Source organism: Drosophila teissieri, chromosome 2L, assembly GCF_016746235.2.
Source record: "Drosophila teissieri strain GT53w chromosome 2L, Prin_Dtei_1.1, whole genome shotgun sequence".
Taxonomy (NCBI): domain Eukaryota; kingdom Metazoa; phylum Arthropoda; class Insecta; order Diptera; family Drosophilidae; genus Drosophila; species Drosophila teissieri.
Window position 1 is genome coordinate 4,425,582 of NC_053029.1, and position 16,392 is coordinate 4,441,973.

At 45.1% G+C, this 16,392-nt stretch overlaps 1 protein-coding gene across 6 annotated transcripts in view; it reads left to right on the plus strand.

The window, feature by feature from the left end:
- Positions 1 to 16,392, plus strand: part of LOC122611773 (protein turtle) — a 41,885-nt gene that overhangs the window by 20,706 nt on the left and 4,787 nt on the right. For 2 of the 6 annotated variants that reach the window (XM_043785076.1, XM_043785075.1), the window contains exons 5-11: positions 211 to 493; positions 1,481 to 1,722; positions 2,246 to 2,320; positions 4,180 to 4,450; positions 4,543 to 5,406; positions 5,772 to 5,855; positions 11,398 to 15,886. In XM_043785076.1, coding sequence (XP_043641011.1) covers positions 211 to 493; positions 1,481 to 1,722; positions 2,246 to 2,320; positions 4,180 to 4,450; positions 4,543 to 5,406; positions 5,772 to 5,855; positions 11,398 to 11,846 — 2,268 coding nt within the window. In that variant the 3' untranslated portion in view covers positions 11,847 to 15,886. Of the gene's footprint in view, positions 1 to 210; positions 494 to 1,480; positions 1,723 to 2,245; positions 2,321 to 4,179; positions 4,451 to 4,542; positions 5,407 to 5,771; positions 5,856 to 11,397; positions 16,000 to 16,204; positions 16,276 to 16,392 lie in introns of those variants that run through there. The other 4 variants (XR_006325553.1, XR_006325552.1, XR_006325554.1 and 1 more) reach the window with 4 other exon arrangements.

Consider the following 16,392-nt stretch of genomic DNA (forward strand, 5'->3'; position numbering starts at 1 on the left):
CTGTCTGTACCTGTAAATGTGTACCTGTTCCAAGTTGAAGCGTACCAGAAAGCAGACTCTCGTTTGTCGTTTGTCGTATGTACAAATGCCATGGCACATTCCATGCATTAAACGCATTCCAGACAGACCAATCAAGAATCAACTCTAATCACTTGCCAGCCCATTGAGTCAAACTAATGTGCGCATCTATACATATCCTCCTCTATCAAGGGCTCCGATCTGCCCATCTACATCTGGTATGAGAGCTATCCGGAACACATCGAGGAGGGCTACAAGGGACGCGTGTCCCGCGTGTCGCAGGACTCGCCCTTCGGCTCCGCCTCGCTCAACCTGACCAACATCCGGGAATCGGACCAGGGATGGTACGAGTGCAAGGTCGTCTTCCTCAATCGGGACCCCAAGCAGCATAAGAACGGTACATGGTTCCACTTAGACGTACATGCACCGCCGCGCTTTAGTGTTACGCCAGAGGATATAATATACGTTAACTTAGGTGAGTATGAGCTAGTAATATAATGTAATGTACTGAAATAATCGAATGTAAGTAATGTAAGTTATCGCAAATATCGAAATGTTATCGATCAAATTCGATACTAGAAATATCTTTATTTTCACTGATATCCCTCGACACAATTATCGGCTTGTCCTGCCATCACTAGCGTTCCAAACCTGCCGCTTTGCTGGCTGACAAATAGCAAGGCCATAAATAAGCGCATATTCAGCTGGCCAACTTATTTGGGGCCTGTCATCTCACAGAATTAAGTGGAGTGCGACCCCCGTACGCTTTTGGCCCACTTTTCGAGTGTGTCAAATGGCCGGCCATTTGTTGCAGCGCCCGAATGAGTTTGTCACCTTGAGAACTCGTATTCCCAGGAGTCGTAAAAAGTGCCACCAGCCGAGTGCCACGAAACGAGTTATGGCCGCCCATTTGTCATCTTCCGTTGGAAGACGCGGCCAAAAAGTGGAAGAGGTAGAGGTAGACGAAAATCGATAGGCTCTTTATGCCTGCAATCGTATCAAATCAAATTTCCGTCGCTTAATCAATGTGAAAATGTTTACGAGTCCAAGTGGCAGGCGGCGAAACAAAACAAAAGGCAGTTCGTTGGAGGCGCCGGAAATGCGTTGAGCGAATATGGCGCTGCAGCGCATAAATCAGACAAACACAACGGGCTGGGCTGCGACTGAATCAGAAAACAACGGGGCCAGTGAGGCGAGTGAGGGGAACTGCAACAAAGAGCCCGGTTTCATTGTCTGCCGCAAATGGTGGCAGGACGAAGGACAATAGATAAGGCACTGCCGAGCCGGAAGGAGGCGGGCTCATGCTCATGCCCTCCTTGAAACCAAAAAGCGTAACAATTGCCACCACTTACCTTATTAATTCCTCGCTCTCGTTCTTGTGCCCATTCCCATTCCCATTCTCATTCTTATTCTCATTCTGATTGTGATTCCCATTTCGTTGTGGCACCACATTTCCTTGCAGGTGATTCAATTATACTCAATTGCCAGGCAGATGGCACGCCCACGCCGGAAATACTCTGGTACAAGGATGCCAATCCCGTCGATCCCTCGCCCACGGTGGGCATCTTCAACGACGGCACCGAGCTGCGGATCTCCACCATTCGGCACGAGGACATCGGAGAGTACACTTGCATTGCACGCAATGGTGAGGGACAAGTCTCCCATACGGCCCGTGTTATAATCGCGGGCGGCGCTGTAATCATGGTAAAAACCTAAATACAAATCACTTAATTTTGAGATACATACGGGGCTGTCCCAGAAATCTCTTCCACACATTATTCATCAACCGGTGTTTCCCAGGAATCTATCTCCTTTAGATAAATCAACTTAGAAGGAGACAATGCCAATTTGTAACATAATTGGTTAAATCAGAATTCTTCTAAAAGTATGCAGTTGAAGTTAAATAGAAATTGATGCATGCTCCTGTGGCTTCCCCAATGGAAATGTTTAAAATGTTCAATAAATTCGCATGAACTCCAAACCAAACCAAACCACCCCCGAAAACCATCAGAGATTTCTGGGATGCCCCTGATGGAAAACCCAACCGATACAAAAGTAGCATTAGGAGAAGAGTTTGTGCTGGGACAATGGCAGGAGGTGATGAGCATTGGCAGATAACAAGCAGGGTGTTCGATCAGGTTACTAATATGCAGTTTTGTTCTCTACCCCCACGTTCAATACACCCAAACCAATTTCCCAAACAAAAAATCGAAAATAAAACCCGTAGGATAAGGCGGCGCCCGACAAACACACACGCACCAAGTCCAAGTCGAATGTTGTGAATGAGAGGCTGACCATACGTGTAAGTCCCAACTGAAAATCGCTCCTTTTGCATTTTGCATTCCGGACTCCATATTCCGCATACTGCATAAACTGTTCAACGCTTTATCATTAACTAAGCCCTTGGAAGCTGGTAGCTAGCTGGCTACCGAGTCCCATTCACAGCAGACCCAATCAATTTGAAACTCCGGGCTTTAGGATTCGGAGAGCAGCCGCCAAAAACGGCTTCAGAAATCACCAGACCAAACCATGTCCAGATTCCGATTCCGATCCCGTTTCCGTGGGCATCGCCAGCAGAGCAGGCCCAAAAACGGAGGAAAAAAGGCCGTAACAAGCGTGAAACTTTTTGTGCCGCCATGTGGCCTCCATCCGGCCCGTATTTTTGCATGGCACACCACCACCCCACCCAAAAAACAGCTAAACAGAACAGAACAGAACGGAACAGCGCAACCAGCAGAAGGAGCACAGGAGCGCTCGGTACACTTGACATGGTCATTCGCCTAGACTCAGGCAGATCCCCCTATTTACAACCTGCATACAAGCATGCTCACATGCCCCACACACACACACACACGCGACCACCCACCCCGCCCACTTTTGCGAGCATTCTGGGAAGCCTTCGTGCATGTGTGGGTGGAAACATGGCCGTCGTCGTCGTCGTCGTCTGTATAGCATACTTTTGTGCGCCCCGCTAATGCATTTGCATTTCGGTTATTTACAGTTAGCTGCAACTGCAAGAGGGCGGGATTAGGGGAGCGGCAAAGCCTGCACAGTGAGAAAAAGCCACTATTAAAGTGTTTCACAAAAAAACAAATAAGTGTTGGATCTTCTGTGATAAATGTTGTATCACTTATTGTATTAAACTTATTCTTTCCAAAAGGAAGAGGTGCCTAAGATTGATCCTCGGAAATCTTTCTCACTGTAACTCACAAGCAATCCTGCCTTTTCGGTCTATCCTTGCTGGCTTAGGTTTTGCCGCCCTACATGCACAAGCGGCTTGACGTCTTGGAGCGCTTGAACTTTGACCTTTTCCTGGCTTGCCAGGCCAGCCAAGAACGACATGCAGCAGGATGGGGAGTGTGCATATAGTACATAGCTTGTGCTTCAATTACAGCTCAACCGTTTTGCAGCAATCTGCGCATAAATATTGCAATAACATTTATCTGACCGCAGGCAAAGTGGACATTTTATAGATGACCCCAAGGGAAATCGAAGCCAGGCAAACCGAAAGGCAAAACCAGCCAATTCAATTTACGAGCCCATTTCGGAGTCGGAGTCGGGAGTCGGAGTCAACCCACATCAATTTTGGCCATAACTAAAACTAATTCAAATGAAACAGTCTGCCAGCAAATTGCCTGAAAGCAAAGCGGCAGCAAATGTGCCCATTAAATAAACCAAGCCGCACACAACGGGCCCAGAATGCACTCATGCAATTACCAGGAAGGACGAAAAGGGACGAAAAGGGGTTCGGTTCGTCGTAATGTTTGCCTCCTGACATTTGACTGACAACTTGTCAATGGCAGCGAGCACGGGGGAGCCAAGGAGCGGGGATTTTTGGGTATACTGGGTTGGGGTTGGGGTTTGGGTTTGGATACTCAGGAGATGGAAAGCGGGGCACATTTCATAGCTGTGACAGCAGAAATGTTATTTCTCGGCAGCGAGTGCACACAAAGGGATATCGATGACGGCGACAGCCAAAAATTAGCTGTCAAGCTCCAGGCTCCAAAGCTCCAAAAGGCAACGACCAGGGTTGGTTCCTACTTTTCATGATTTGAATTAGTCAACAGTCCACAGTCAACCGTCATAAGTTTGCAGTTCGTTACCCGTTTGTTGGACCCTCTTTTCTAAATATATCCATCCATTTTCCCGTACCCATATCAGGTGCCTCCGACCAACCAAACGAAGCTCGAGGGCGAAAAAGTGATATTCTCCTGCGAGGCTAAGGCCATGCCCGGCAACGTCACGGTGCGCTGGTATCGCGAGGGCTCCCCCGTCCGGGAGGTGGCCGCCCTGGAGACCAGGGTCACCATCCGCAAGGACGGCTCGCTCATCATCAACCCCATCAAGCCGGACGACTCGGGCCAGTACCTCTGCGAGGTGACCAACGGCATCGGCGATCCGCAGAGCGCCTCCGCCTACCTCAGCGTCGAATGTGAGTAACTCAACGCATATCTCTTAAAAACCTAAATCAATTCATGTGTATCACGATTATCTCTTTCTGATGGGCCACTCCTTCTTTTACAGATCCCGCCAAGGTCACCTTCACGCCCACGGTGCAGTACCTGCCGTTCCGGCTGGCCGGCGTGGTCCAGTGCTACATCAAGTCGAGCCCGCAGCTGCAGTACGTCACCTGGACGAAGGACAAGCGCCTGCTGGAGCCGTACCAGATGAAGGACATCGTGGTGATGGCCAACGGATCGCTGCTGTTCACGCGTGTGAACGAGGAGCACCAGGGCCAGTACTCCTGCACGCCGTACAATGCACAGGGCACGGCCGGTGCTTCCGGGATCATGGACGTGCTCGTCCGGAAGCCGCCCGCCTTCACCGTGGAGCCGGAGACGCTCTACCAGCGCAAGGTGGGCGACAGCGTGGAGATGCACTGCGACGCCCTGGAGGCGGAGGGCACGGAGCGACCCACCATCAAGTGGCAGCGGCAGGAGGGCGAGCAGCTGACCGAGTCGCAGCGCAATCGCATCAAGATCTCCGGTGGCAACATCACCATTGAGAACCTGAGGCGGGAGGACTTTGGCTACTATCAGTGCGTGGTCTCCAACGAGGTGGCCACCCTGATGGCCGTCACCCAGCTGGTGATCGAGGGCACCCAGCCGCATGCGCCGTACAACATCACGGGCAAGGCCACCGAGTCCTCGATAACGCTGCAATGGCTGCCAGGATACAGTGGTGGCTCGGAGTACAAGCAGGACTATACGATCTGGTTCCGCGAGGCGGGCGTGAACGACTGGCAAACGATCTCCGTGACGCCATCGGGCAGCACCCAGGTGACCATCAATGGCCTGGCCTCCGGAACCACCTACGAGTTCCAGGTGGTGGGCCGGAATGTCCTGGGCGACGGGATGATGAGCAAGGTGATGACCGTGCGCACACTGGGTAAGTCCTCTGGATCCTATTCGCATATCTATCTTTCGTTCGCTTGCCTCCTTCCTGTTTTTCTTTTGATATTTGGGTTCTTGCTGCAGTCGCTCCCCGGCATATCCTGCACATAAATCTCATGAGAAAAAGACCTCTGCACAAAACTGAAAATGGATTGGCTCTAACATAACGCTCTTGTTTTTCTCTCGTTTTCTTCTCTTTTTCCGTCACCGACCTCCATCGAAATACAAAAAACCGCTACTCGATCTAACTTTCTCATACTAATCATGCGCGCAATCAAATGCAAACGCAAACTGTCAAATGCCAAACCGCGACCACGAATTTTTCCTGGGAACCACGGAAAATTCGGGTCTTCGAAATAGAAGACGCTCCGGCAGCGCCACGTAATGTCAAGGCTGCAACACAACCGCCCGACTCATTCTTTCAGCTAATGCCAGACGAAGCTGGTAAGAGAATAATACCCAAAAAAAAACCAAACAAAACCAACAAACAAACAAACAAAAAGAATCCCACCGCAAATCCCTAGAATTCTTAGTTGTATATAAGAATCGCAGCCATCGACGTACAAGGATTAAATCTGTTTGAAATCTGAATCCGAATTCTTTATGTAGTTGCGCCAGCATTTTCTAACCTTCTTACTACCTAAGACTGAATGATGTATATACACCAAAGTTAAGCATTTGCAAACGGGGGGTTTCCAAATTAAAAGGTTTCCTTTATCCAAATCTAATGCATGATTGAATAGCTTGTTGTCCTCCTAATTGTTCTGCTGTCAAGAAACCAAGAAGACAACGAATTTATCTAATAGCCCACTATCATCTGCAGTTCTATAAATCAGTTTTAATTGATTTTATGATTTCTTAAATTGTTGTGTAAAGACTGTAGTTTGTAGAAAGCAAACGTTGTAAGATGAAACCATTTGAGAGCACATTGCAACCCCAGCTGAATAGTTTCTCCGACCCATTTCCCCGATTGCATGAGGCTTGAATGAAACCCCCAAAACCCCGAATTTATTTTTCGATATTTCACAAAGTTCTTGAAAAGTGTGAGTTCTTAACACCCGAAACAATTTCCCAGCCGACTGGTGGCTTTGCCTCCACTTACTCCACTTACTCTGCAACCGCAGAGCCATATCCCACCCATATCCCCAATGAATTCAATATTCATTTTGGCTTTTGGGAACAAAAAAAGAAGCAACAATTAAATATTCAAACCAATTATACACGGCTCCCCATTTATTGGCTGCCAAAGCACGCCCCAAATTCGCGCCACTTCCCATGGGGCATAATTTGGCACATGTGCCGGGGACTCCGTTCTCGATTCTCGGTCTCTGGTTTCGGGATCCCAGAATCCTGGGCGTCCTTTTGGCCTGGATACGAATATTACATTTGTGGGCCACACGCACACCGCGAGGACTATCTGCGTTGATCTGCGTTCGCGTGTGTGCGTAATTAAAACAGTTTGGCCCCGCATTTAATTATTTAAATTAATTGAACTGTTTTTACAACTGTGTGCTGTGTGTGTTTGTTGTCCGTGTCTTGCAGGTTGTGTGTGCGGTCGATATGACAACGCCCATTTCCCCAACTCTCCAACTCCCACTCTCCGTCCCACTTCGAACACCACTTCCTGCCCCTGCCCCTGCCCCTGCTCCCTGCTCCACGAGAGAGCGTAATTTAAACAACCATATTACCAAATGCCGAGGCACATTTAACAAGCACGCCTGCCACGCCCCCCGCTAGATCCTGCCGCCCCTTGTGCGGGGCGCCGTAGGTGCGGCAATTTGAATGCCTTTGTCGACGTTGCCGCGTGTTTTTCCAACCGCTTTGCGATAATAGTTAATTTTATCCTGGCTCGCTCTGTCCCTCTCGCTCCCCCTTGGTTGTGTATGTAGTTTCACCTCCTGTATTTATGTATGTGTATGTAATCCCCCTCCACTCGCTCTCACACACACACACACAAATAAATGTTTTCCCCCATTTAGCGTATTTAATTTACTTGTGTGTGCGTGTATCACAGTGCGTATACGTGTTTGGCGCACGCGTAGGTTTGAAAAATAAGGAAGAACGCTACAAAATATCAAATAACAACAAGGACGAAGCACTGGCAGCGAAAAACAAAAACGAAAAAAATAAAACAAAAAGGCGGCAACTCTGGCGGCAAATGTGCGCCGTGTTGTGTAATGCAACCCTGGATTTCGTGTACGTGTGTACCTTTTTTTGGCGCTTGTAACGAAACACCTACCCACTACAAGAACCATCCAATGCCACCGCCCATCTGACCGCCCACCAACATCGCCCATCCCACCCACCACCCACCGCCTCATTTCATCCTCAGCAGCCCAGTAAACTCCAGCAACAACAAACACAAGAACAATAACCAGAAACAGAAACAGAACAGTAACAGCAACTAAAACAAGAACAGCAGCTAAAGCAAACGCCTCGCAGAAATTGTACTTCCTTTGGCATTTATTTTCGTTTGTGCTCCTTGGTCGCCGCTTTATTTTTCTTAAAATATTTCCTTTATTTTAAATCCTGCATAAAACATCAACGGTAAACCATTCGCCCACTCACACACACACACAAACACTAGTGCATCACTCTGTGTGTGTGCGAGAGTGAGTGACTGCGTGTGTGTGTGTGCGTTCGTGCCGCATTTGTTTATGTCGAGAAATTTTCATACGCCACGTAGACCCGCTGACGGTGGCACTTGCTCACATTCACCATTCACCGCTGAACCACCCACTGCCACCCCGCCATACACCACCTCCCCCCACCCACCAAACTAAAGTGGGTGGTGCAGGGCGGTGCGTGCTGCTTTGCCTGCTGTTTTATCCATACGGCGCAGCGCTTAAAAATTAATAACAACAATGCGAGCAGCAGGCAGCGCACTGCTTCAGCATTTGCAACATTTCTGCCCTGACATCCTGACATTCGGAGAATTAAGTCGCAGATACATAAAACGGGGGATACCCTATAAAAAGGCAAGGTTTAGCATAGAACTACATAGTTGCAAAGTTGTAGAATTGTTGAATTAAGCAGCTATAATCATCATATTTAATGTAATAACAATCAAAATTTGTTAGTAGATAGATAATAGATTAAATAGATAAACATAGGACATGCCCAAGAAGAGTATAGATAAACCCTAAGAATTAAGCAGTGGTAAAAATATATATATTTCTTTCACTTCGAAAGGTTTTCCTAATCGAAAGGTTTTCCTTGCAATGCACTGCGGAATATTGACTCTTTGTCAACTGCCTAATCCCGCGAATCAACCTAGAACCCAACCACTTGGCATACCCAGCGGGCGCAGGATGCAAATCTAACCAGAGAAAATGCATGTCAAGGCTGATTATAAACGAAAGCCCACACATATGTACACACACATGTGCACTTATGAATATTCAATGCATTTCACTGTCATAATTACGGCAAGGTTCCGGTTGCCGTGCGAGTTTTTCTCTGTTCTAGGCAAGGGGATTTCGAATTTGCATTCGATCAAGGTAAACTAATCGAGGACTCGTTGGCGAGCGATTGAGATTCTTTCGCTGAGGAGGCGGCCTCTGACCTTTGAGAACTGTGACCCCGTAGTTAGCACAACTTTCGGTACTTGGATTGCACTTTCTTTCAATTTTCCAAACACGCACTTCACCCTTTTTTGCACACTTTAGCTTTAATTATTTACTCGACTTGATTTGATTTCATGTTAAATTTGCATTTGAATTTGAATTTGAATTTTGTGTTTCGTGTTTTGTGTTTCTCATTTATTTGCAGACCTCTTAGCCTATTTTGACATTTACTTTCACACCGACTCGCGTGGCACTCTAGTTTATTCGCCGCCCAAATTGAGAGTCAAAGGTACTCGTATTGAACATCATTACCTAAAGCGATGTTGGAGTGTTCTAGTTAAGTCTCTAGTGTGTCAAAGAGCAGTGTGTAAAATAGCTTCAGCTTCTCTTATTATCTGTATTAACTAGTAATGTTTTTTAAAAACTTGTCCACTACAAATCGAAACACCTAGAACTTAACTGAACAACCTACATCAGTGCTGCCCTGCATTACGTCTCCCATATTTTTATTTTCCCTGCCAAGTGGCGCTCAAGTAATGTCTCTGTCTTGTGAAACAGCTAGTAATTCCTGCAAGCGGACTGCAGATTTACTGCGGGTCACCATGAACCCTCCCCTGAATCCCCTGAAACATTTGAGTCCCCGATCCCCACAGCTGCAGTCATAAATAACATTTAACCGTGCGACGACGCCCTGTGCCTTTTGTACCCCCGACTTTACCCTTGACATTTTTACAGTCCGTCCGTCTGCTACCGTCTACCCATCTCATTTAGGCCTTTTTTCCCAGCCGCTTTTCCGCTTTTCCCGGGCCATTTTGCTTTTTATGTTTGTCACTTGTCTCGTTTATGTTATGTCAAATCTGCACACATTTTTTATGCGGCCCGAGAATTAAAGGGTTGCCAGTGCCTCAGACACTCGCTGCTCATTTCTGCCCCATTCGCATAATCAACTTTTGATATATGCGAGTGCGAGGAGTATGCGCTTTCAAATCCCGCGAGGGCTCTTTAAAAGCATTTTTAATTAACATACATACATACATAATGAGCGTGGCATTTTTCGTTAGCACCATCGTCGCAATAAATGGCTTGCACTTATTTTCCGCACGTGGGGTGTGTTGTTTGGGGGAAATCCCCGAAAATGGCGAAACATCCTCCCATTCGCACCGTCAGCTCATCTGATACAAACGCACACTTTCCATAAACACACACATCGTTTTATGCTGTTTCGAAATTTCATAAGCGCCATTGGGAGCTACCACGAATCGAGCGCCATTTACATGACATATTGTGTATTTCTCCAAGCAGTTTTAATTTGCATTTGCATGTGCGACAAGCCGAATACAGAAACCAGAATCTAGAGTCTACGGTCTAGAGCGCCGAAATTCCATCGAGACTGGCAGTTAATTGCATCCAGCAGGAGTTCTCCAATCAGGAGGTCCTGACAAGCGTACGGGGAATTCAGGTTATCCTATGCCTATAATTCGTTTGCATGCACTCAGCAGTATCCTTGTGTAGTATCCTTCTGTTTTTTTGTATTTTTTTTGCCACTCTTGCCATTTGCAAACACGAACGGAAGTTGGGGACCCACAAGTATTCAAATGCGAGAACGAAAATGGAAAGTTTTATGTGTGTATGCTAATTAAAATGTGTTTTTGTCAATCCCCTCACAGCCGGGACTCTTTGTCATGAATAAATGCATGGTGCAAAAAAGGAAAGGAAAAGGTTGCCAAGAGTTGCAAAAAGCCAAATGGAATTTTCATAAAGCTTTTAAGCGTAGCCAAAAATGAAATAAATAAAATCGCCTAACACAGAAAGGGGCGACACTTACACTGCGCCACTTTTCGCAGATATTGCGAAAAGTAACAAAGTGTAGTAATTATTATAATTAAATGTATTTGCTTAGCGCTTTCAGGCAATATTTAATTTGATCATCTTTTAAGTAGGGGGCTCCTTTTTTGAGAGACAATTGGAAAAGCGTAGCGACAGAAGGTAACAAAAAGGCAGTGGAAAATCCTGGGCGCAAACAAACAAGGCATGAAATGAAATGCAAATAAATCAAAAATAATGCAAACGATTTAACAAGCGTACACTGAAAATAACACTTCTTTCAAGAGGGGAAAAAACAAATAGTTAAACGCTAAGGGTTAAATGATTGAAGCCAATTGGGCGAATAAAAGCAAGAGGCCTTTCGAAACGAATTTAACGATTTATGAGTGAATAGCTCCCGTAATTGATTTCAATGTACGCATACTTCGTTGTCGGATTTCACCTTTGTACGTTGTTGGCAATTGAAAATGGTTTAAATTGCTGACTGGAAAACAAGGCAGGGCCAAACCCCATTTCAATCTCTTTTCTGTGTACCTACTAATGGATCGTTTTTTTCTCTACCACCCATTCTCGCACCACCCCTTAAACAAAACTAGGTCCCAAGCCAGGACCGCCTAGGAACGTGTCCGTGACGGAGGTCTCCAATGGGTTCCTCATCACGTGGCAGTCGCCGCTGGAGCGGGCGCACATCGTCAAGTTCTACACCATCAAGTACCGGACGGATGCGCAGTGGAAGACACTCAACCGGGGACAAATCCGGCCGGAGGAGACGCAGTATCTGGTGAAGAACCTGGTGGGCGGCAGGACCTACTACTTCCGGGTGCTGGCCAACTCGGAGAAGTCGTACGAGTCCAGCGACGAGGTGAAGTTCCCTGTGCCGGCACGTGTCAAGCACAAGGCGATTACCGCCGGCGTCGTTGGGGGCATCCTGTTTTTTATTGTTGCGATCATTTTATCGGTTTGTGCCGTAAAAATTTGCAATAAACGTAAACGACGAAAACAGGAAAAAGGTAACACTGAGGCTAAAGCTAACACACACACTTGAAATGGTTTTTGATGACAATCACAACTTGCTAATGCTAATGATAATGCTAACGATATAGATGTACCGATACCGATCCGTGCGATACTAATATCTTTAATAATCGTAACAGTAATCGTAATAATCGATGACGATGTTCTTGTTGTTGGCGAACGCGAGCCCGAACCCAAAACCGAACCGAAACCATTATCGTTATAGATACGAATATATAATACTAACTTACTAACTAACTAACTAACTAACAGCCATTAATTATTGAGTATGTACCTACATTGCGAGTTTCCGACGGCAGAGGCCATCCAATTATCGATAACTTTGAACTGATTACCGATAATCGTTATTTGCTGTGCTTTATGAGTTTTGCTTGGGCCATGGCAGCCCCTTTAAGAAAGCCACTTCCGTTTCCCGTTCAGTTTGGAAAGATTGGTTTGTTCGGCAACAACAGCACATTGGAATTTGCATACGAAATCGTTTGTTTGCCCAAAGTAAAATATTTGACAAAATTTCTGAGCCGCTGAGGCATTTGATATGAAATTCTCCATAAATTATGCCTGTCTGAGAAATCTGTATGATTTGTACGTTTTCGTTGTAGTTGTGCAAGTAAAATTGAGTTACAATTTGGCAAAAGTTGCTGAAAAATCTCTGTATATATATATTTACATACTAATTGGATTTTGGTTCGCTTCTCTTGATTTGGTTATCCTTATTTTCTGAATTCTGAATTCTCAATTCTGTATTCTAATTCTTGATTTCATTAGCTCTGAGTTTCTCTTTATCCGGGCCCAAATACCCCCCCTTGGTCCCATCTATCCATTTCCGTAGACAAAAGTGACTTCCCCCAGATCTTGGTTGAAAATTGGCCTCCAGACCTCGCCCCCTGAAATTATCCGTTTTGTTTGCATTCCATTACTTAAGCCTTCTGTTCGTATCATTGGGCCCATATGCCCATATTATTTCTGTAAACTCAATCTGGCTTCATAGCGCTTTGCAGCCTGTTTGTTTTCGAATTCATCGCATGAACATATTACTAGTTGTTGCCACTTTAGTTAAGCATTAAGCGAAGATGCCAAACGCCATCGATTAAGCTCTGTCCCCGCCTTTTTCCCGGGGAAAACCCCTTTCGCCAATCAGTATGTTTCTCCCGGCCAAAGTTACCAGAGAGCGGAAATTGAAAATGCCAGGTCCAGAGGACATCCAGTATGACCAGGACATCCATTATTTGACGCCCGCTGGCTTTAATGCAATCGAATCAAACCCGGACCGAATAATAATGACCGAGCCATGCCAAACCGAAACAAAACCGACCATATCGAACCTCTGTCTCTGCTTTTTGTTATGGTTTTTGCTTTAAACTGTATTTTAAGTGGATTAATTAATGTTGCGTTGTTTAAATCAATTATTTATGTATACTTTCCGAGACCCCCCGTTCCCCCCACACACTTACACAACACGGAAAAAAATAATGAAGAAGAAACGTATACAATGAGCAGGGAAATTGCGAATTTTTTAAATCAATGCAGCCCATTAGCTGTGAAATATGATGAAGTATTCTATACAGAACACATTGTTCTCAATTTTATCCTCAATTTTTTTTTGCTTTTCATGCTGTGGTAAACACATTACGATAGATTAACGTAAATGCGGTAATAATATATGTAAATGTGACAAGCTGATAACGCTGATGGTAGAAATGCCTTTATCTACAAACCATTTACAAGCATGTTCTTGGCCAAATCGTCGTTGTTTCTGCCCAGGGCTGAGTTCATGACAGATAAAGGCATTTTCAGCACAGAGCATAGACCTACATCATCTATATACATGGCGATCGACCATTTATATAGCGCAATACTGGGCAGACGTTTTTTGTAAACAATTCACGCACAAAGTTGGTAAAATAAGGCCCACAAACCAAGTCGATGATAGAGCATTCGAAACTAGAAAACCGAATCCGAAACATAAAATGATCGCGTCGCCAATTGATCGGTTATATCCGGTTCAAATCCGCCCTTGTCCGCCCAACTTTCGGGACCTCAAACAGGTGGTCCTGATTACCTGCCTTTAACTATACGAGTATATATCCTTTGGGGTCCGGGTTGGGCAGTCAAAGGGCGGAGCGACCGGGCCAAGTAAAATATATGAGTAATGCGCATAGTAAGACCCCCTAAAAAAACCCCAACATCGATGCAAGCAAGGGTAAGTTTTTGCAATCATTTTAAGTCGATGTCGTGTACCACAGATCCTGAGTACTGACAACTAAAGGTTATTTTCAGACGAGTTCCCACCACCAACCCCACCAACCAACCAACCAACCAACTAACCAACCAATAAACCAACCAAACAACCAATCAAGAACCAACAACCAACTAACCAACACTGACATCACCACAACCATCGATTAAGCATCTGCATTCCACTAACAATCCGCAATGCTCGGGTCTCAAGTTGTCAGTGCCTCTCTTCTCGGGCAGATCGTTCAGATACTGCTGCACTTTCTCGCATATATATATTTATACATATATATTTCTCAAGCACCCCACACATTCCAGAGCTCACAGATTTCATAATTACCCAAAATATAAAAAAAAACACAAGCACTGCCAAGCAAAACATGAGAAAAAGGCCAAACAAAAACACAACTTCTCGAACACTTTTTGTTTTTTTCTTGTGTGAATCACTTGTACTTGGGCAAAAAGTATTTTTTTGTCGCTTATCCTGAGTTTGTTTTTGCATCCCCATAATTCCCCCATATAATCAGCAATATTTGGTTTTCGATTTGCATTCAAGTTCAGTTCTAGTATCGCTCTCTCTATCTCTTTTCCGTTGGCACAATTCGCAACTTGACCATTTAAAAGCCATTTCACGTGTCATTGTTTTTTTCCCAACCATTCGAAGCCAGATCCTAAATAAAATACTGCGAAGAGCACACGGCTGTGTATACGTGCACCTCGTTGGGTGTCTATATGCTATATGTTGTCTGCTGTGAGGCCAAGTTTTCGCATATAGCCGTATATATGTATGTGGGGGTTCCCCTTCGACTTATTCGATTTAGTTTGTCATCAAGGAGCATTAGGTTTCGATTTAGCTGGCATTGTTATTCCACGACCCCGTAGTCGCCGTTCAATTACCCAAACTCCGCGAAATTGGCCCACTGGTTCACTAATTGACGCCTCCTCCTGCTCCACACATGTAATTGCAATGTAACCCCAATCGAATGAAACTAACCAACAACATAGTTTAATCGTAGTCATCTAACTGCTAACTGCTAACTGGTAAATGGTGAATGGCAACTGTTATCTGCTAACTGGCGAGTGTTTAGTAGCCCAGTAACTGCTAGAATTTAAACAATCTAAACTTATTAGCCACGACAACTGAAACAACAAGAGTGTGTAATCTGACGATGCTGGCATGCAAATTGGCCTAATCAACGTGACCAGGTGCACAGAGAGAAAGAGTCTAACTAAACTCGCTAATTACCAATTAAACAAATTAAAATAGTTAAATCTCCAGCTGTTTTTAAACGCAGACAGTACTATATTTTGTATGTGGCATGACGGAGATACAAAGATACAAAGATACAGCATTTTACTGCATACTTTCGGACGCACTCATTAGTGATTTTGAAAACCTGGGGATTTCCGTGGCACCCGACGTGTTACAATCATGGCATTTCATACATATTAACCCAAAATCACAGTTCCAACCATGTGAAAGACCTTTCTCTCTGCAGGACCTTAATTACGCCACGTCCCCGGCAAAATGCAAATAAACATCGGCGTTATGCGCGCCAGTCTGTCCTCGATTTGAGCAGAATTTCGAAAAGAGCGTAATCGCATTTATATACGTCTATATGTAGAGAGCACCGTAGTAGATATATATGCATATGCATAGACATAGAGATAGAGATATAACCCGTGAACGTCGTGTGTGTATATAGAGTGTGTGTGCTTGGTAGCTATACGTACGGTGTACGGGTATTTTATTTACCGGATTGGACGGCTCACGCTGCACGCCAAATTAATTTTAGAAATTATACGTTTGCAGAGTTCAACATGGTAGCTTGCAGGATAACGGACGCTCGTAACATTGCCGCCAATAATCATCATTTGCACAATCGCAGTACGGGCTCAATTTCCTCTGGTCAAGTGCCTTTAAAAAAGTAAGTATGCCCTTTTGCATCTGCATTATCTAACTCCAAATTCCCTCCGCCGCCCCACTGCCAACCTAATCTGAAACTGTATCTGTATCTGAAACTGAATTTGAATCTGTATCCGTATCTGTAACGTTGTCATCTATCTGTCTACCCATTTCACACTGATTGGCAACCGCCGTGCACGTTCCACCGATCTACTATCGCTCCATAGCAATACTGAACATTACCGTGATTATGAAAGCGTTTTTATAGTTCCAGGTCCATCCTGTCATAATCAAAATCGTAAGCAAACTTTTCTCAAACTTAAACAAAGTTCTCTTCAGTTCAGTTGACTTCTGTTAAGTGATTTTCTTCGTTTCCCTTTCTGTTTAGTTTTGAGTTCCTTATTTCTGTGTGAAT